We start from the raw sequence: 21,821 nt of genomic DNA on the forward strand, positions 1-21,821 counted from the left end.
GTGCCGTCCAACCCCAGCTCTTTTACACAGATTTTCAGATGTTTGCCCCAAGGACACAGGGTTCCCTTCACTCCTTGATTTTTTATTGCTTCCCAGTTTAACCAATCCATTGAATCCGGATCTGCTGATCTTAACTTGTGACACAGTTTTACGAAGCCGCTCATGCTCCTGTATTTCTGGTTTTGCAGACCGAATTCCAGCCTAACTTGCGGGGCTGAGGCACACTTTGGAAGGTTAAAAACTGCTTTATAGATTTTGGTTTGGAGCTCATTTAGTAGGTCTATTTCCTTGCCACACCAGGTGACGAGACCGTAAGACAAGGATGGTAAGATTTGTGGCGACATAACCTTCAGGAGGTGATTGTGGTTCGGACAGTCCATTTTTGTTTTTAGCAACCGATAAGCAAAAATTAGGCTTTGGGCTTTTGCGCGAATTGCGGTTACATGCTCCGTTTGTTTTGCTCCCTGGGAAATTATAACTCCAAGGTATTTATACGAACCTTGTTCTTTCACCTTCGACCCGTTGTACGTCCATGTGTATCTAAGTTTTTTTGGGTCTACTAGACGGACCACTTTGGTTTTTTCTTTGTTTAGATCCAGACCTTCTTGTATTAAGTACGTTGATAGTATATTTAAGGCTCTTTGTAGACCAACTGGGGTTTTGCTCAGCAGGACTATGTCATCTGCGTATTGCAGACCGGGAATTCACAAGTTTGCCAATGAAGGTGGGTGCACTTCATCTGTGTCCAGCACTGTTGCGAAGTCAGAAAGAAAAAGGTTAAAAAGGGTGGGCGCTAAAACGCAGCCTTGTTTTAGGCCCTGGTGTGTTGGTATGTTCCTCGTTGTGTAAGCTCCGTTTCCCAATTTAACCTTTGCCCATGTGTCTTCGTGTAAAACTTTTATTGCCTGTATTAGTTTTGTTGGCGTCCCCCAATGCTGCAATTTACCCCATAGACGCTCTCTGTTAACTCTGTCGAAGGCAGATTTAATATCTACAAAACAGGCATACAATTGTTCGCCCTTTGCTGCTGTTCTGTCCATTAATAGCGGCAGCACAATTCAAGTCATGCCAAAGTAGATCAGCCATTCTTCTTTCTTCTTCTGAGGGAGATTCAATGTCTAGTATGTTTCTTCCTCTGGGGTTATATCCACTTGACTCAGTTTGATGAATATATCATAAACTGCTACTTAAACCATTAATCTCAGCAGACAATAAACAGTATTTTTTATCCCTGTGCTGCCCTTTTCTTTCTTTTTGGGATATAACTTTGTTGCCTAATTGTGGTGACAAATCTGGACATTCGCAATTCAAATTCATTAATAATGTCTCCCTCATGATTATTAAATACTTTTACACAGAATGTGTTATCACTGAACGTATTCTCTAATGGATTGACCTTGGTGAAGGACCCAGAACTTTCATAATTGATGATCATATATTAATTCCAGGTTGTTTTAGTAGGCAGGTCCCCTTTTAAAGGACCATTTATTGTCAGGCAGCCCATCTCACTCATTTTTTCTTAAACATCTATCCCATATTTATCAGTTTTAGAATGCTGTGGGAACATAGCTACCAAAATGTCCCATCAAGAGAGTAGCCAGAAAATGACTACCACTTCATTTTGATCCATTCTTGAATGTCATTCGGTGAGGAAAGCATGGGAAACCTACCCATTCTCGAAGATGTCCCATCATACCTCCTTCTGTCCGTCTATATCCCCATCGTTTCATTCATCCATCTTGCTACACTTCCATCATACAGCCTTTCATCATTCCACCCATCTTCTCATTAGTCTTCCATTCTTCCACTCATTTCTAAATAGCGATTCCTTAAAAATCGCTATTAAGAAATCGCAAAAGGGTATGTTGATACATATGGCCCTTGGTCTGCTTCCATTGACACCTGACACCAAGGGCCATATGTATCAAGGCCAAATGGGTTCGCAAACGCCGAAATTCGCTGAATTTCGGCGTTTGCGAACTCATTTTCGCAAAATGGTATGTATGAAAGAATTTGGGTGCAAAATAAGGAATTGCAAAATTAGCGATTCCTTATTTTGCAATTGCATTTAAGGAATCACAAATTTTGCGATTCCTTAAATGTAATGTATTAAGCAAATAAAAAAATCCAAAATGCCCTTAAGGAATGGCAAATTACCACCAACTTCTAGTTGGTGGTAAGTTGCGATTTCCTTGAAAAATGCACATTTCAGCATTTTTCAAAGTGCCATGTGGTGCACATACATGCCCTTAGGGCATGTATGTGCACCACATGTGCACCCATACTTATTTCAGGGGTGCAACAGGGTGTCCTTTGGACACCCCTGCACCCTTGAAATTATTCTCAATTTGCGATGAGCAAATTGCGAATTGCAAATTGAGAATAAATTCCCATTCCTTCCTATGGGCCAGGAGGCCCATAGAAATGAATGGGAAAGTATTCCTTAATTGCGAATTTGCAATTTGCGAATTTGCAATTAAGGAATATCAAGAAATCGCTAAAAAATTGTGATTTTCTTTATACATACCAATTAGCGATTCTCTGAAATAGCAATTTCTTAAAAATCGCTATTACAGAATCGCTAATTGGTATCTTGATACATATGGCCACATGTGAAAGGGGGGTGGTAATTGTAAATATCAGAAACCTGATGATATCTCCATTTCCAAAGCAGAACATTTTTCCCCAAAGAATTGGTTTATCCACACAGTCAAATGCTGTCAAAAAATCAGTAAAAGCTCTACCGAACAGTTCTCCCCTAGTTCGAACATATCTTTTTAGAACAGAAACATGTTTTAGGGTTAAAAGATTTGGTTTGAAGCCTGATTGTTCTCTGTTATCAATGGCTTACTGTGTGGCTCAGGCCAGGAAATACCCTAAGATACTCTTGGTTTTTAGTCTTCTCCACTGTGTTTAAAAATATTATTTCCATGTAATACATAGGTAACTTTCAAAAGCCTTTCATTGACTAGGGAATATAGTTCTATTGGCCCCAAACCTGGGCTGGTTCCCTCATTTTTGCAATGATGAAATAGAGTAGCAACACAAATTGCCCCTTAAATCAGGATCCCTTTTTATTTCAGAATTTTTTATTGCAAGAATTACAATGTAACAGAGATGCAAAACACAATAGCTGTTTCTGACTATAAATGTTCAGGAAATTCAAGATTTCTGTTGAGCCCTAAAAAGCACTCCTGAATACCTGGCTTCTAGAATAAAAATACACTCTGGTTTGACGTTGTGGGTGAGATTGTAAATAATCAAATCGGGAATCCGGTTCATAAGAATTTCAGGGCTGTACTTTTGTGTTATTTGATGCCTATAATTCTGAAATATAATCTCCAGTCTTGCTAGAGTATTGAAACAACTGACCTTTTTGTTTTGGCTCACCTTGCAAAGGCAATTTTTCTAAAAATTGTTGTGAATTATTGTCTTTGCAGCACAATTCAAGTCATGCCAAAGTAGATCAGCCATTCTTCTTTCTTCTTCTGAGGGAGATTCAATGTCTAGTATGTTTCTTCCTCTGGGGTTATATCCACCTGACCCAGTCTGATGATTATATCATAAACTGCTACTTAAACCATTAATCTCAACAGACAATAAACAGTATTTTTTATCCCTGTGCTGCCCTTTTCTTACTTTTTGGGATATAACTTTGTTGCCTAATTGTGGTGACAAACCTGGACATTCACTATTCAAATTCATTAATAATGTCTCCCTCATGATTATTAAATACTTTTACACAGAATGTGTGATCACTCAACGTATTCTCTAATGGATTGACCTTGGTGAAGGACCCAGAACTTTCATAATTGATGATCATATATTAATTCCAGGTTGTTTTAGTAGGCAGGTCCCCTTCTAAAGGACCATTAATTGTCAGGCAGCCCATCTCACTCATTTTTTCTTAAACATCTATCCCACATTTATCAGTTTTAGAATGCTGTGGGAACATAGCTACCAAAATGTCCCATCAAGAGAGTAGCCAGAAAATGACTACCACTTCATTTTGATCCATTCTTGAATGTCATTCGGTGAGGAAAGCATGGGAAACCTACCCATTCTCGAAGATTTCCCATCATACCTCCTTCTGTCCGTCTATATCCCCATCGTTTCATTCATCCATCTTGCTACACTTCCATCATACAGGCTTTCATCATTCCACCCATCTTCTCATTAGTCTTTCTTCCATTCTTCCACTCACACATCCAACTATTCATCCATCCTGCCGTCCTTTTTCTTCCATCAATTATTTCATCCTTCCTTCCATCCAGGTATCCACCTAACCATCAACATATTCATCCAACCTTTATCATTCCATCCATTCTTTCTTTCACCCTCCTATGCACAGGTTACTTTACCCATCCATCCATCAATCCTTTCCCCCTTGCATCCACCCTTTCTCCTTTTGATGCTTCCTTCCTGTCATAGTTTCCTTTTTATACATGTGTCCTTCCTTTCAGTTTTACTTCCTCCACCTCTCTCTTTCTCTCAATCACCCTCTTTTCTCATCATTTCTCCTTCTGGCCCCCATCTACGATGGTTTTTCCTTACTTTGTGGATTTATAGAGCTTTTGTCTGCAGAGTTACAGACCAAATAGAATCATAAATAACTAATACAACTTTCCAGTGTCAACATCACCCCTGCTTTGTTTGCTAAAACTGGGGTTCACTATGCCGCTACGTACCATACTCCAAGTCAATATATCTATTCACATCCAAAATACAGTGGGACGCTTAAGCTTTAAAATCTCTCTAAAAAATTAAATAAATAAAAAAAGCTTTAAAATCTCTCACAATTAAAGAGCAATGAGCTTGCTCTTTTTCAATTGTGCTTTCAATTAATGTACAAATTGTTGTCCACACAGGGCTACATTTTCAAACCAGTGGAAAATAAACATTAAATTGTTACATGTTGTCACCTGACAGAGAAGTTTAAGGTTTTGACTCCGGACAGCAACACTGGGATGATGCAAGACTGCATGAGTCGAAGAATATTTGACTGAGAGTAATTTGGCTATATCACGGCTTGCAAGCCCTCTCTTTGAATATTTGGTGAGCTAGTAATTGCAGAATATTTATTGATCATAAACTCATCTATTACCCAGGTCTCTTGCAGCAAAAATATGCATGCCTTTACAAACTGAAAGAATATTAGATAGGATCCTACCTGATTCAGATGCATTGTTTATCTCTGGCAGTCATAGATACCTCTTGGAAGGAGTTTGAAGGGTGTTTGAGAGAAGGACAGGTGCCTCCTTTTGCCACATAACATGCCTTTGTCAAATATAGGCATGTTCCTTAGACTTTAGCTCAGTTCTGTGTTTCCTTACACTCTCTGTTCTTAGCATCCAGGTCTCTCAGGCCTTTATGAATTGTAACTTACAGAAACACAGATAATGATTGTACAGACTGTAGACCCTGAAAGCCAAACAAGTCTAAGTGCTTTTCCTTCGACAGCCTTTTGCATGCCCACCAGTATGTTGGCGGGCCGGAATTATGGGACAGAATGATGTGCTGCTTCCTTCCAGCCACATCCATGTGTGGTGGAGGCTAGATGGATCAATGCACGGGATGGTAGGTATAGGTTCACATTCATATTCCCCTCTTTGTTGACCAGGAGGAAATTAAAAGATGAATTGCATAATTGCATATCTGCTTGAGCACAGACTGTTATCGTCAGTTTCCTATTCTTGTACTCTGAACCCCCCTCCTGTGTTTCTTCCATTGGTTCTTCCGTTGACAGCTTATCTTGACACAGAAAGATTATGCTTACAAAGGTGTTCTCTGAGCCTCAAAGTACAACTGAACCTTGCAGTTAAGTTACTCCTAACCAGTGTTACTTTCTGCATTTCTTACAATCTACAAATTTAACCTACACCCCTCCAGCTAAATTCTAACCCCAGCATTAGTGCGTAGGCCGCAGGGGCTCAAGTTTTCTACACCACTTCTTAGTTCTTCACTGTATTTTGCCTTGCACAATTTTGTGTCGCCATGTTGGCCTCAATAATTACTGACCACGTCATCGACCTGACCAGTATGCTGGACATATCTATTACCTCAACTTGACATTGCTTTGAATGGCAAACACAACTTCAGGTCCGACACAAATATTTTTTGTTTGAGTGCATGTAACTTACTTGTGATTTACCCGTAACCTAATCTAGAATTTCCAGGAATAAATATTACCTATTCATACAATTTCGTAATCTAACCCTCCAGTCCAAGCAAGTTTTGACAGGAGAGGCCAGATCAAAGTTATTACAAGTTGAGGAAATAGTTATGGTTGTCGTAATGGTCAGACCGATGTAGTGGGCTGAATAACCTAATGATCGTGGTCCATGTGATAGTAAGGTTAATGAATTGTTTAAGTTCATATCATAGTCCGGTTGATGTAGTGATTATGCTCTATGTATTATCCAGACGGATGCAATGCCCATGTCAATGTAATGCGTAAATAACAGTAGGGTAACTCTCCCTTATTGAGTGTATGAACAGGTGGACAATAAGTACTAGGGAGAGGATCTTCTTCTTTAGGAAGTTGTGCCCTCACACACCTGTAAAGGTGTCATCCTTCATCATCGGGCATTTGCGTCTCATGGGGTTGGCGCTGCAATACCCCATGGGCCCCACGAGAGGGCTCTTTGGCTGATACCTTTTTAGGTCTCGCCTACCGATGCAGCGCATGCGCTGCGCGTGTAAGTGAGACTTATAGTCGCCGGGTAGCTAGCTAAGTGGGACAGGAGAGTTGCACGAGCTTGCCAAACACATAGGAGACGATGGCTGCTCGCGTGCTTTAGGAGACACGCGCTGTGAACGCGTGCGTCTCTTTTCGCGCTCCACCCCGCTTTCACTTTTGTGAGCGAGGGCGCGAGCTGCAGACCACGCCGGTATTGCAGAGGTTGGTTCACTGGTTTGCTACCTAATTCGCTGTTTTTCTTCGCACGTTTTCACGGTGCCTTCATAACTACACAGACAGCACATGGCAAGACGGAAGCAGCAGAGTTCACAGACCTCTGACGGGCTTGTTATATGCAGGTTAGTGCAGACTGATCACTTCAGGGGGATAACATGCAGTAAAATGTACGTTTTCAGTGTGCCTTCATGACTACACAGCCAGCACACGGCGGCAACATTCTTTTTTCAGTCTTGTTATCCTTGTTTTTAAAGTTCCCCAGTCGTATTAAGTATAGACAGATTTTCACTTAAAAATACCTCTTTTCTCTACAGTGGATATGGTGCTGGAGAAGAGGTCAGAGGCTGCGTGGGTCTCAAAGATTAGAATATGGGCAAGCAAGGATGGCTCCTTGTTGACAGCGGTTGCATTATCTAGTTTATCATTATCCATTTGTACATCACTGCGGTCACGTTTTACTATCGTATGTGGCGCAGTATTTTATCTTAAGCCCTCACTGAAGCCGTTTCCTTCGGCCTGGGTAGATCAGCACAGTTTAACAAAATATTGCACAGTGCCGGGTTTCTTGATTGGGTGCCACATGAGCTGCAAAGCATGGATGCTGGGGATGAAAGCCGCATACATCGGGACACCACTACTGAAAATGCAGTTGACATCGAGACAAGTGAGGGTTCAGGGTGAAAATGCGCGCACATTTAAATGCTTGCAAAAGGCTTCGGGGAATAACATTGATTGAAATCAAACACATTTATGAATTATTCCCATAATCAAGTCCAATCTCTAGTGCCTTATTCTCACGATATGAGCCCCCATTTGGATGCACACCATCCTTTTGCCTTGCACCCGTGATTTTAAGGTGTGACCAGAACAGCGCTTTGAAGAACGTACCAGCTACAACTCAGGCCGTTTTCAGCCAAACAAGTAAAAGGGAAGGGTAGGGCAGAGAGTGGCGCCATCTATAGAAGTTCTGCTATCCATGGCCAGCATTGCAGTTGTGTTTTGTAAGGCAGCCTGCTCTATAAGTAAAGTGTTCATTAAAGTGTCTCCATCGCATGGCTTTCACCCCATCGCAGCCGTTGTTGTCTCCCCCCAGAAATACACCAGCCTTGTGTTAACTTTCATAAGCTAACGTTACATTTCAGGTGGACACTAAGAGCTAATAGTGAGACAGCTGTCAAACACCTGTCCTCGGAACAAGTGGTAGAAGTGCTGCATTTTTGTGATTTCATTATAGTGGGTAGCTTTTCCCCATAGACTCTCCGCTTCATCCTCCCTCAACAGGTGCCAGTGTAGTCTCTTTAATTGATGCCTCTTCTCCCCATGTCTCTTCATTATTATTGCTGTTCCCTCTGGAATAATATGCTGGTCTCTGCATTGTGCTTCGGAACCATACCACCACCTGTTGTTTCACTTTCCATTATTAGATCTCCTCTGTGCATTTGTTTTTCAGTAGCAGTTTGCATCTGGGTGCTTTGAGACCGTGTTAAATAATTGGCATTCCCTCTGTTGTTTAGCATATTGAGAGCAGTACAACACTTTCGTGTTCTACATATAACAAATATATCTGCATGTCCACAATCGCTTGGGTACCGTCTGTGGAAGTACGCTTGATAGCAGAGACATTCATTACTTTTAGGTCAGGCCTATATAACTGGTTAGGTTTTGGTTGCCTCATGTAAATTCATTGTATAAATAAAATATATATGTACATAGGAAGTGCTTTGGGTCCACCCTCTTTATTTATTGGTGTGTTCATCAGTCCGTCACACTTTGCTTCCACTCACCACAGCATTCAACAGGGGGCGATGGGACAGCTCACTTTAGTCAGTGTATCTCTTTGATCACACATGCACATCTTTCTACAATGTAAATGGAAATTCCCTTAAGTGCTAAGGCTATTGGTCAAGTATTTTACTTTGCTGTGTCTTTTTTTCTTTCCATTCCATTTTTTTTTTGTCCTTGTGAGTATAAACTATATCTCGGGCTAAAGCAATTTAAAGCGAGTACACCTGCCTGAAAGTATCTATAAAAAAAGCATTTGCAATGCAGTAGGTATCGCATTTGTGAGAGTTTGAGCTATGGATATTGAAAATGACAATGCCTTTTATGAATGTGTTTTAAAAAGCTGCAAGCAGTCGTAAACACGCACTTTTCTACTTATAGTCGTTGCTTACGAGAACAAAGGCTGGCAGTAACTGCACCTCGTTTACTGCCAGACTTGCTTGTCGTAAGCAAGGACTACACGTAGAAAGTGCTTATTTATGCACCGCTTTCAGGTTTTCAAAACACATAAATAAAAGGTATTGTCATTTACAATGCCAATACCTCAGACTCTCGCAAATGGGAGACCTATTGCAGTGCAAATGCTTGTTTTTATTTTTTTATTTATTGAGGTTTTGTATAGCGCTGGCTGGACCCGAGGGTATCAGAGCGCTTCACATCAAATACACATATGCAATAAAAGAACAAGGAGCACAGGCGGACATAAAGTCAGTACAACAACATCTTGAGCGGAATACGGGACGGAGATCAGGAGCGAATCATCCGGCTCTTGGTTCAAAGAGAAACCATGATAGTGAGGGCAGGTGTGTGGGACAAGCGAAATAGTGGATTAAAAATACCAAAGGGTACCCAAAAAAGTTTATTCTTTAGTCCCCCTGGTAAGAATAAAAGCAATGTATAAATTGCTAGCTCCTAATATTGAGGAAAAATAATTTAATGACGAGTGCAGGTAGTGTGAGCAGACATGTTTCACGTCTCATCGGTCCAGGAGGGGTCCTTGGTGTTTCATCACGACCGATATACAGCAGACACACATGCATTTAAAGTTAACACAGACAACATGCAGTGAGCCATCCCTATAGAAAAGGGTTGTGAAACATTTGCTCCTTGGGAAAGAGCAGAAGCCCACGTCACTGTTGCGGCGTAAAGTCTGCAAAGGCGAGTGTGTAAGAGAAAGTCATCGTATGGTATGGCGAGCCAGCGGTAGAAATGGAAAGAGCCACTCGGTTAGTCATGTGGTGTCACTAGTGTGGTGTGAGGCCTAGTCACCTATCCCTGTGTCTGCTTGCCCGGAAAGATCAGAGCTCCGAACTGGGGGGCATATTAGCAAGAAATAGCGATAATTATCGCTAAATGCGCTTAGCGCATTTTTTTATGTTGCCACCTATCGCCGGATATTATCGCAGAGACAACGTGCTCTTAGCAACTTTTATCTCAAAAGCGATAAAATATCCGGCAATAGCGGCTCAATGGGTGAATATCGCTGGAAATACAGCAATATTCAGGCATTAACGCTAATGGGGACTTAACCTGAATATCCACCTCCCATTGAATATACAGGTTAAGTCATGGTCTGAGCAGGCGTTAGGTTCTAGCAATATTCGCACTTAGCGCGATTTTTTTTATCCCTTCGCCTGCCTTGCTAATAGGCGTTAGCTGTGTTAGCGACTGCTTTTAGTCGCTAACAGGTAAGGTATGCCCACTTTGCATGTCATTACCGATAAATATCGCTGACATGCAAAGCGGGCCCTAAACCTGTAGCTATCGCCTACAAACTGTCGCTAACTGCTGTTAGCGGCAGCTTGCTACTAGGGCGATACAAATATCGCCGCTTTAGCGGAAAAAAGTCCAGCTAAAGTGCTAATATGCCCTTGGGTCTGTTAAAAAACATTTTTCGGGTGCCGGCAGGGATGGTTTATGCCCCTCCTCAACGTCACCGTCAGCGTGAAGCCAACCCCAGGTGAGGACGGGATGTGGATGAGGCGAAGGGACAGGTCTGAAGACAGATAAGGTGGGGTCCATAGTGGAGGAGAAGAGAAACTACTTGTGACTCAATAGAAGTTGCTCAAAATCATAAGCGCTAGGATATAAGGCCAAAATAAAGGGTAGACCATGGGTAAAGAATGACAGGTGCCACATTGTAATGCAGGCCTAGTTTATGAGAGAATAATATTGATCTAAGGAAAAAAAATAATCTGCATAGTGTATAGATGGAGCACCAGGTTCATAGACTAGCACGCTCACAGATTTATCATTAGTAAAGCATAAATGCACCAACTTTATTTCGGTGCTCACCTGCATGTTTATGTACACTGTGCTGTTCTGCGTGTAATGGTACTCGCTTTCCGGAGCATGGACCCCAAGTACCACCAGAACGTGGCACCCATTGTAGCCCTCACCACACACACAAACATAGTACCTCAGACACAGCAGAGCCCACACAACCCATGAACACAGATTCAAGTTAAAACAAGCACTGGCAAAGCCAATAGGTCATACTTGCATGTTTAATCCTTAGTAAAATATCTGGGTGATACTAGAGCCCCATCACTTTATATTTTAAACCACTGGAAACAATAGATCAGACAAACAGCTGGGCAGACCTAAAAACATGAAGCATGAAGACTAAGCTGTCTGAGAGCAGAGGTCTTGCAGATGAACTCTTAAACTTTACTTCTGATCCTTGCAAGCCATTCCAACTTGAAGAAAAAATTGATGATCTTTCTTTTCAAGGAAACTTTTAACTACTAATCCGATTGACTCAGAACCACCCCCATTCTATTCTGGGACTAATTCCAGAAAGCAAAGGAACCACTGCATCGTTAGTCATGTTTCTGGACTACACGTATATTTTCAATGACCAATCGAACTCTTATTATGACTAGTCATCCTAAATCCAGATCATCTCTTGTGTCTCCTTGAATGCTTTTCCCTGTGGAATTAATGAATGTTACAGCAAATAATAGCAGGAAAATTCCAGAATTTCAGGTCGCTAAATGACAACCTAGAGTTCTTCGTTCACATTACAATTAATATCTCCGAAATTACCAACGTTAAGGCAACCTTCGGCAGTAGACATAGACAGGCTGAAAATCCTAGTTTTCCTTCAGTCTCTCCAGGCAAGTAAATATTTCAGATACCTCCCAATATAGATCAGGGGAGAACAGGAAGTGAAAGTGAATACATAGAACCACTTGCTGCGATAAGGTGATGGTGGGAATTCACAAAATGGACTGGTGTCTGGTAGCGTACTGTAATGCTGTCTTGTTCTCATGTAATATTGGGAATGAGTTAAGGATAAGTATGATAAATACCAAAAGGTCAGTGGACATGAAATTAAAAAAAATATCTGGCGCATCGCGGACCTGGTGATACCCACAAAGGGGACAAGTACTGTACCTTGATTCGGGATAGGGGATATGGTAACGAAACCACACGTCAACCAGAATACCAGCACTGTTCCCCAGGAAGCCATGGAGCAGAGGAATTCTGAACAGTTGCAAACCAGTGGAAATAAGTACTGAAAGCCCTTTAATGTGGAGGCAAGGAGTAAGGACTAAACAGAAAAGGAAACAGAGAAGCCAGAAAACAAGAACTGTTGAGAAAAGCAGGGCTGAGTGGACAACTAAGCAGGAGCAGAAAATCAATACAACTATCATTTGTTGAAATGCAAGAAGACATGTATGCCACTATTCACCCAGAAATAGATTCCATATCCCGGATGTTACCACCTTTGCAGTAGTTAGTAGATTAGTTTTACCAAATGTCATTGCCTAATCTTCCATGCTATACAGTCACTTCCTTCCCAGAATTGGTTGGTTCTATGATTAAAGCGGTGGGAGGCGGAGTGACGTTGCATTCATGTGACTGCGTATGGAGGGTCTGGACTGGCCCTAATTTGAGTAATTTCACACTGAGCCATTCAATATTCCCACTTGGAGTAAAATTCTAAATCCATACTTTTTGTGAGTGGGGTGTATTCCAGTGTGTGTATATCTCTTCATACATCTCTGAAATACCTGTGCTAACTAGATCTGCCCTACCCAGCAAGGACTGCCAGCATGTGATGATATTAATTATGCTCTAGTATACATGACCTAACAAGATGTTCTTTTCTTTTTTCAAGTTTGAAAAGTTTTATTGAAAAATTCCAATAGCAAAAACAAGTTTGAAGGTACAAGAATGATATAACAATAATGACTGCACAGAGAATCAGATTAATAAACTAAATAGTTACCCTTATATGTGTATATTTTATAGCCTTTTAAGAAAGGTTCCAAGGGAAATATTATGAGTCATCATTAACACATAGCATTTATATGTGTTTTTTAAAGAAGGAAATGCAGAAGTGAAAAGTGAAAATGGAAAGAGGAAGAATAAATAAAAGAGAAGAAATTGAAGATACATGGATAAGACAGAGGGCATAAGATTTACTAAATACATATCATATAAAAATAGGTATAAAGGATAAGAAATATATAGACTGAGCCTTACTAGAAGAAGAGAAAATAATCTATCTATACTACTATTATAAAGGAAGAACTTTGAACCTTTGAGGCGGGTAAACTCGGGAACCACAGCTCCAATCCAAACACCCGATACATCGTTGTAATTGGCAGGGTCTGTAGATGGACATAGGCTATATAAAATAAAAAATATACGTTATTTAAAATATTTACCTAAAAAAAAAGAAGTCCCTTGGAAGTAGCGCCTGCGTGCTGACATCAGGAGCCAGGGAGGAGCGGCGTCCGCGAGGAGGAGCGGCGGACATGAGCGCGGGGAGGAGCGGCGGACAGGCGGTGAGGAGGGCGAGGAGCGGCAGACAGGCGGGGAGGAGCGGTAAGCCGCGGATGAGGTAGGTGAAATACAAAAGCTACAGGCGGGGAGGAGCGGTGAGCGTAGGTTAAATACAGGCGGGAGGAGCGGTGAGCGTAGGTGAAATACAGACGGGGAGGAGCGGTGAGCGTAGGTCAAATACAGGTGGGGAGGAGCGGTGAGCATTAAATTAAGCAAAAGAGGTAGCAAACGGCAAAAGTGAGTGCATTACAAAAGTGAGAATCGTGAGCCAACAACATACAAGACCCAACAAACGGTGCATTACATGAGGAAAAAGTGGTGGGGAGGAGCGGTGAGCGTAGGTGGAATACAGGCGGGGAGGAGCGGTGAGCATAAAATGAAGCAAAAGAGGTAGCAAACCGTGCATTACAAAAGTGAGTGCATTACAAAAGAGAAAATCGTGAGCCAACAAAATACAAGAGGTAGCAAACGGTGCATTACATGTGGAAAAGGTGACGTGTGCAGGTTACAAAAGCGTACAAAGGAAACAGAGGTATAATACTGCAATATATGAAGGAAGGCTCCGTGGGACCCACGGACATTACAAAAGTGAGTGCATTGCAAAAGTGAGAATCGTGAGCCAACAAAATACAAGACCTAGCAAACGGTGCATTACATGAGGAAAAAGTGACGTGTGCAGGTTACAAAAGCGTACAAAGGAAACATAGAGGTATAATACTGCAATATATGAAGGAAGGATCCGGGAGACCCACGGACAACGTCGGGGCGGGCGGGGGCCCTGAAGCCTGATTGCTCCCGGACAATGTCGGGACGGGCTGCTAGTCATTAAATAAAGTTGATTTATACAACAGGATAAACATAATAAAACCAATAGGAAGTTGTTTAGTAGTTCCTTTTAAGAATCATGGAGGCTGGAAAAAAAATTTGCATTAGAAGATGGAATGTGGTGTTTAGATAAATATGTTGTGAATGGTAACTAGAGTAAGTCTTTCTTAATTCATTTCTGGGTTGAGATTGCTCCCAGGTCTATGATTATGCCAAAGCATGTTCCACCATCTCGGAAAATTAATTGTTCTGGCATCTTTCCAGCTAGATGTAATTATTTGTAAGGTAATGACAATAAGTAAATCAACGAATGTTCCAACCACAGCATTTCCTTTCAATATCAATGAGGAAAAATTTCCATTCAATATCAATGAGGAACTGCCAAGGAAAATATGCAAATAATCAAACTGGATGAGATGGAACATATGAATTAAATTTTTAACGAAAAAGTATTAACTAAGGGACAATAAAAAAACATATGGATAAGATCTGTGTTTCCAGTTCCACACATCCAAAATGTGTAAGACTATATTTATGAAGAGAAGCAGAACTCAAAAATAACCTTTTGTAAACATAGAACAGTGTTTGTGTAGTGCTAGCTGAACATGATGTGAAATTGATGTTATGCTAAATATTATTACAGGTCTAAAGTGAAAAGGCACATCTAAAATCTTGTTCCCATTGTGTCTCCACTTTGGATTTGGATCGATAAGTATAGGGAATATCCAGGTGTTTATAAATATAAGATGCATTATAAATGGTAGAATAGTTTAAAACAATGGGAGAAGTACTAGGAAGGAGAGTATTAGAATAATTAAGGCAGATATGTATTGGGTGATAATTTACTTTAGCAATGCATATTGTGACTGGTAAAAGGGAGATATATGATATTTACTTTTAAGTTTGGGAAATAAGTCGTCTTTGGAGGAGAGTAAATGATGTACGCGATTGATAACCCTTGTAATCCATTCCCTCCAAATAATTGGTTGATTAGATATTTTTATATTTTTATTGTGCCAAATATGAGATTCGTGAAAGGACTGAAGAGGTGATAATGACTGGGTTAGAATAGATTTTAATAAGTTAATTGAGTAACAAAGAAAAATAGAGGAAGAGGACTTAGGATGATGTGATATAAAGGCAGCCTACCTAATAGTGAATGGAGTTATTGATGATTCTTCCAGTTTACGCCAAACTGTGGAAGGAGTATTATTTTCTTTGGATAAATATGGCCGAATCTGTTTTAATGCAAAGTCAGAATTATATTTAAAAAAATGTGGAAAGTTCACATTGCCCAAATCCTTAGGTTTCCTTAATTCAACAAGAGGCGTGTGCCTTCTGTTTATTCCATAAAAAGTTAATTAGTAAACTATATCTGGTTTTAAAAAGCTGCTGAGGGAGCTGGATGGGGAGCATTGAAAAAAAGACTTCAATAATTTGGATCATCCGCATATTGATAGTATCTAATCTACTTCAACAGGATAAAAACAAGGGTTGCCATTTCCCAGATAAGGTAAATATTTTATACTGAACTGCTAATAAATTGAGTAATTGTTTCTTCCTTAGAATTGAAATAAATAGTCCCTAAGTATTTGATGCCCTTTGGGTTCAATGTAGATCTATACTCCTTGACCCTGTCTATCAAACATTACTTATTGAGAGCCATGAAGTCTGACTTATCAATGTTTAATTTATATCCAGAAAACATGGAATTCTCCTTTAGTAAATGAAAGATAACTGGAATAAATGTATGTGGCTCCAAAATATATAGTAAAACATAATCTGCTTCCCCAGTAAATGTAACTTCTGTTTTTCCATGTATATAACCAAGAAAAGAAGAGGACCTATGAAGAGTTACTTAAAAAGGTTATAAGCATAGAATAGACAGTAGTGGAGACAAAGGACATCTGTGTTGTGTTCCCCTATGTAGACTACAATATGAGGACTGTAAATCATTAACAAACAGGTGCTCTGGGAAGCATCAAGTAAACCAATAAGTTTCAAGATACCGGGGTCAAAACAATGCCACATTACAGTGTGCAACATAAAATTCCAATATACTAGATCATATACTAGATCAAACACCTTTTTCACATCTAGAATTATGACTGTAATAGGAAAAGTACTTTACAAAGCAAGATGAATAATTTGTAGAAATGTCCTAGAATTATCAATAATAAACATGCCTTTTACAGAACCTGACTGTTATATACCGATAAAGTCCAGAATAAAGTTGATACTGCATAGCACAAAAAAACTTTGCAAAAACCTTGTAGTCAAAGTCAACAAGAGAAATAGGCCTTTACTCACTACATTTGGTTAAATATTTATCTTTTTTTGATTTAAGGCAGTTCATTGCTTCCACAAAGGAACCACATGTTTCTTTCTTTGAAAGAAAATATTGGAAACGTAACAATTGTGGTACTAAAATGCATGAATAAAATCCCATTGAAAAACAATCTGGACGAGGAGCTTTATCTTTGAGTAATTTGGCTATGGTTGCTTTTATCTCAGGTACAGTGTTGTTAGTGTCTAGGGAGGAAAGTCAGCTAGTTGATCCAGACATCTTAGAATAGAATTGAAAACAGTATCCAATTCCTCCTACGAGGGAGAGTGCTTCAGTGTATATAGCTGTTGATAATACTACTTACAACACTCCAAAATGTCAGAATCTTTATAGTGACTGTTACCCGGGTGTTCCTCAATAATATAAATGTTTGACTTCTCCTTCTTTACTTTCAAATAGTTGCCCAAGAGTTTACCCACTTTATTGCGACCTCCATATTTTTTATTACTTTTTAATAACATGCCAGGTGGATTTCCAATAGAGTTTTTTTATAATCATCCAAACTTGCTTGAAAGAGACCTTTAAGAGTGGTTTCATGCTCCCGTTTTTTAAGAGAATTCACCAAGTTGGAGGATTCTGTGTATGCCTTCTTTTTTAACTTCAACATAAACAATAATAAATCCTGTGGCAGTAGCTTTGAAGCATCCCCCACAAAGCTGAAATGGTTATCTGAACTAATAGTGGTGTCTAAAAGTCTTTTAGAAACTGTACAAACTTTTCCACAAAAATCTTATCATGTAACAACGTATTACTAAAATGCCTTCTGTTGGAACCGGAGACATCCTGCAATAAATCCAGGTCAACAATAACTGGTGGATGGTCTGAAATTAAAATGGGCCCTCCATCAGCTTTGATGACAGAGCTAAGCACGCTGTTGGTCAACAAAACATAATACATACTAGATTTGTAATGGGGAACAGAAGAGTAGAAAGCATATTCCATTCCATATGGATTAAAAGCTCTCCAAGCATCAATTAACCCTCTAGAAGGAATTACTTTTTTGAAAACTCTTTGCATTTTGTTGGAACATATTTAACCATGGAACTTCTATCTTAAAAGGGGCCCTGAGGAGGAAAAGTCATCTCAGGTTGAATACAGAATAGTGACAGAATGAAACAAAGTAGTGCATTAAAGAGTACATTGGCTTGCGGGCCTTCTATTAGTAACCCGCTCAAAGCAAAATAAGGACCTGGTGAGTTCAGATTTGAAATTTAGCAGCTCCATGACTGGGTACGTTTGAGGGAGACTTGTTACAAAAGATCAAACACCATTTCATGAATATTGTAGTTTCACCTCAAATTCACTTCAGAGCATTGTGGATCAAGAGAAATGTAGACCTCTACCCAAGTCAGTAGCATTTATCTAGGACTGGCTAGATGTTCAGTTTGTAAATCAATTCCAAAATCTGATTATACATAAAGAAGATGTGTGACGTAGTACCAGTTTCCCCACCTGATTAGTTATGTAATCCTACACAAATCGCTCCTTGTACAACAGGTTCCTAGAATTCCTAAATTGTGATAACAAAAGAATAGACCAAATGCTGGAAACATGATCTATAGTAATAGTAAGCTATCTATAATTAGCTATACTGGAACGTATTTAAAATGTCAATTGCATCAGTGATAAATTCATTTATTTTCCCTCTCTATCTGTCTACCACATTCTTGTTTCATTCAGCAGGCACTTCTCAGTCTACTATAAACCTATGTAACCCTCACTGTCTGCATTGTTTGCACTTACTCCTATCTGATGACAGAACCTTTAAGTTTAGCATTGGTGCCTGCACAAGTATGGACTACTCCTTGCTGGACTTTAATTTTGTTTCTGACATCAAAGTTCCCAATTGATCCTCTTCAGTAGTTTCTACAGGAACATTGGAGGGCAGAGAGCACACGGAAAGTTGAGTTAGTTCTGAGAAGTTCTTGTAACCTACGTCCCCATGACTGTATCACTGTATCACCAAAGTCTGTTCTGCGATGCTGCTGGCTTCAGTGAGTTTACAGATATGGTTCTTTTTGTTTTACAGGATATTTGATGGGCAGACCCCACTACTCGCTGTCATGGACCCCATAATTGTGAAAACCGTCCTCGTGAAAGAATGCTACACCCACTTCACAAACAGGCGGGTGCGTTTCTAAAAAGGTGTAGATCTAACAGAAGTGGCTTGGTTATTGAATTAATACCAAGCACGGGTTCGAAGGATGGGATCATTTATCCTTGCATTTGCAGTCATAATCTTTGTTTTAGACTTCTAGTTTAACATATCTCTGCTTTGAGAGAGTGGGGGAAAGGTATAGGATGACTTGCAAACCTGGCATCTTCAAATTGCTTTAAACGTGCCTAAGCTTTATAGTAGTTAGGAATGTATTTGGGCAGTTGCTAGATTTGTATGCAGTGCATTACACTGTCACTAACATATTACATGACACCTGGAAAGCGCCTTGAAGGGAAGTGGCACTGGGACGCAGAGGCATAACGTAAAACATTGGCTCCCCCGCAGAATATGGTGAGGTGCACCTGAGACTCCCATATCACACAGAAATGCATAGATCATAGGCCGAATCAAGGTGCCTTGGATCTCTGCATTACGTTTTCCTGCTTGAAAGTTTTGCTTGATTGGGAAATATGAGTTCAAACCCACATTCTTACAGCATGTGGCCCATCTTTAAATTGGTGCTGCATTGCAGGAAATAAGCCCCATATTCTACACCTGTGCCAGCAAGTGAGTATGTACCACTCCCTACTAGAGAAGGAATGTAATACTGCCTTTTGGTAATTTCCATTACTCCAATGATCCAACAAAACTTCATTCAATGAGGCACCAGCAATTCCTTCCTTCCATTCCCATGTGCAAAAATAGAACTGGTAGGTACTCTCCTCATAAAAAATAAAAGTACAGGCGGTACATTTCTGATGGGAAAATTCAAATTTCAGGGCTGCAGGTGTGAGTTTATGTTTCACTTTAAAGAATTTATCATCCGAAAAAGTACTCCTTCATTCCAACATTTCTGTGTCATTCAGCAGCCACTAGAGAATGTACATATCATATGTAGAAATCCCACCAACAGAGACTGTCCTGGCTCTGCCATAAAAGAGTGGTGGTTCACCTGCCTGATCTAGAGCGACAATGTGTGGCAGAGTTACCTTGGTGAAACACTGCAAAGCTAAAGGTGGTGTACTTTTACACAATGGTGAGTATAGTGTCCTGGACATGCTGGGAAGTACTCAGCAGTGTGACTAGATATGTGAGCCCTGAATATGTGCACCCACTTCGGGTGGACATCATCAGTCTCCACATTTGGTGGCGGAAATTCCATCATCTACCTTGGTGGAGAAAGAAAATCCTACACTTCTAGCTCAAATTCAGTTTAATAATGTAGCAATCAGTGCGGCATTTTTGGTGGCCATCTATAACCACCAGGCTGTGGTTACTGCATTCCAAAGAAAGCAGCCCTCTTGTTTCTTCTTGGTTGCAAGGGTGAAAATAAGGATGAAGTAGTTCATCTCATGATCACTTTCTTTACGCAGTAAAATAGAAAAACCTGTGCAGGAGGAGCAGAGTAGCTGGGAATTAAAGATGAAATTATATTCATAAGATTTAAAAGTACTCTGCAAAGAGTAAAGATTATATGTTAAGAGATTTGCAACACTTTGTTCAAGACAACACGAGTGATTCGAGGTCCTGCACAAATAAACACCTATCAGTTTATGCAGGTCACTAAGGTTAAAGTGGCCTGTTACAATGATCGCAATATTTGCATTGTCACAGATTACTTTCTTAATTGAGTCACTGAATGCATCACTTTTTCATTTTCAGACAGCCTTCTGCAGATTTAATAAAACTTTATTTATATAGATCTGCATATTTCTACCACATAAACAGCAGTGATCTAGAGATATTGCTTGAAAAAGGGGATAGTGCGAGTCTGGCAATAAAATAGTTACATTAATGGCTATTGTCACATATACAGAGAGACCTCCAGATGATCTACCAAAGTTGTTATACTTGACAGCAAGACAGCAGATTACTTGCAAGCCACCAATTAGAACTGATGTCGTTCTTGAGATTTCCCTCAAGCAAATGATGCCCCAAGTTGTTAAGAAGGTTAATGTAAATATCCTGAGCAAGCAGTTGTCTGAGACCAGCCATGTTTAATGAAATTCATGAGTTGTGACCTGCACAGCTGTTTCTCAATGATTTCAGATGGGATCGGGCTAAAAAGGCTGAGTAGACAGACCACTCGAGACTGCTAGTTTTTTCAAACTAGGTGATTCAGTTCTAATGCAATGACTTGAGTTTGTTTTCCAGTAGGTGTGCATGAATTAGATGATTAGAAGTTGATATAGAGTCCAAAGCATCAATTGTGACTATAAGGATCTTCTTTGAAACAAGATGCCGGGTGGGATTCTGAGAAGACATAGTCAGGACAACAGGATATTTCTCTGGCTCCCTGGTTTAAGTGATAATCCCCCAGTGCGGAAAGAGAAATTGATCTCAAAGAACTTGCAGTACCATATTTTTAAATCTCAATATTATTAGTGTGGCTTCCACACCAGGGGCCGTCTGGAGTGTAACAAGTTGGATTCTAGTAATGTCCTCTGTTCGTTTGTGTATTACCTCGAAATGTGTTGAAATTATCATTGAATATTGCTCCTGTTTATGATATCCTCTCTGCCTCAAGAGATATATTGTGGAACAAAAGCAAATTCAGATGGGTAATTTTGACTTGATAGGCTGGTAATGGTTGACGGATTTTTGTTGGATAGGATAGGATATCAAGATATTTATTCTAATGACATACTTGGTGGTTGCCGTAGCTATAGTCCCTCTTTTCAGTCTTTGATTCAAAGGTTAAAGGTTTGTTGATTTCATTGAATCTGATATGCTTTGTAGCTTTATCTGCGGCTTCGTCTGCATGTTAGAATGGAAATGGCTCAATTACAGTGTCTATTTGGTAGGACCAGCTAAAATATCTTGCTTCAAGTTTATATATATTAATTAAGAGAAGGCCTTGTCAAACATTCATCTGGTCTGCCACTGAATATTGGAAATAGTTTGCTTATTATGGACTCTTTTTTAGTTATCGAAATATTACATGGCTTGGTTATTGAAGTTCTAATGAGCTAATTTTTTATTTTTTCAGCCTTTTC

The 21,821-nt window shown here is 39.9% G+C and overlaps 1 protein-coding gene across 1 annotated transcript in view; it reads left to right on the forward strand.

Moving 5' to 3' along the window:
* Positions 1–21,821, forward strand: part of LOC147684822 (cytochrome P450 3A21-like) — a 295,556-nt gene that overhangs the window by 96,606 nt on the left and 177,129 nt on the right. The window contains exon 4 of the mRNA XM_086940697.1: positions 18,697–18,796. Coding sequence (XP_086796823.1) covers positions 18,697–18,796 — 100 coding nt within the window. The remainder of the gene's footprint in view (positions 1–18,696; positions 18,797–21,821) is intronic.

Source organism: Lissotriton vulgaris, chromosome 10 (assembly GCF_964263255.1).
Source record: "Lissotriton vulgaris chromosome 10, aLisVul1.2, whole genome shotgun sequence".
Taxonomy (NCBI): Eukaryota; Metazoa; Chordata; class Amphibia; order Caudata; family Salamandridae; genus Lissotriton; species Lissotriton vulgaris.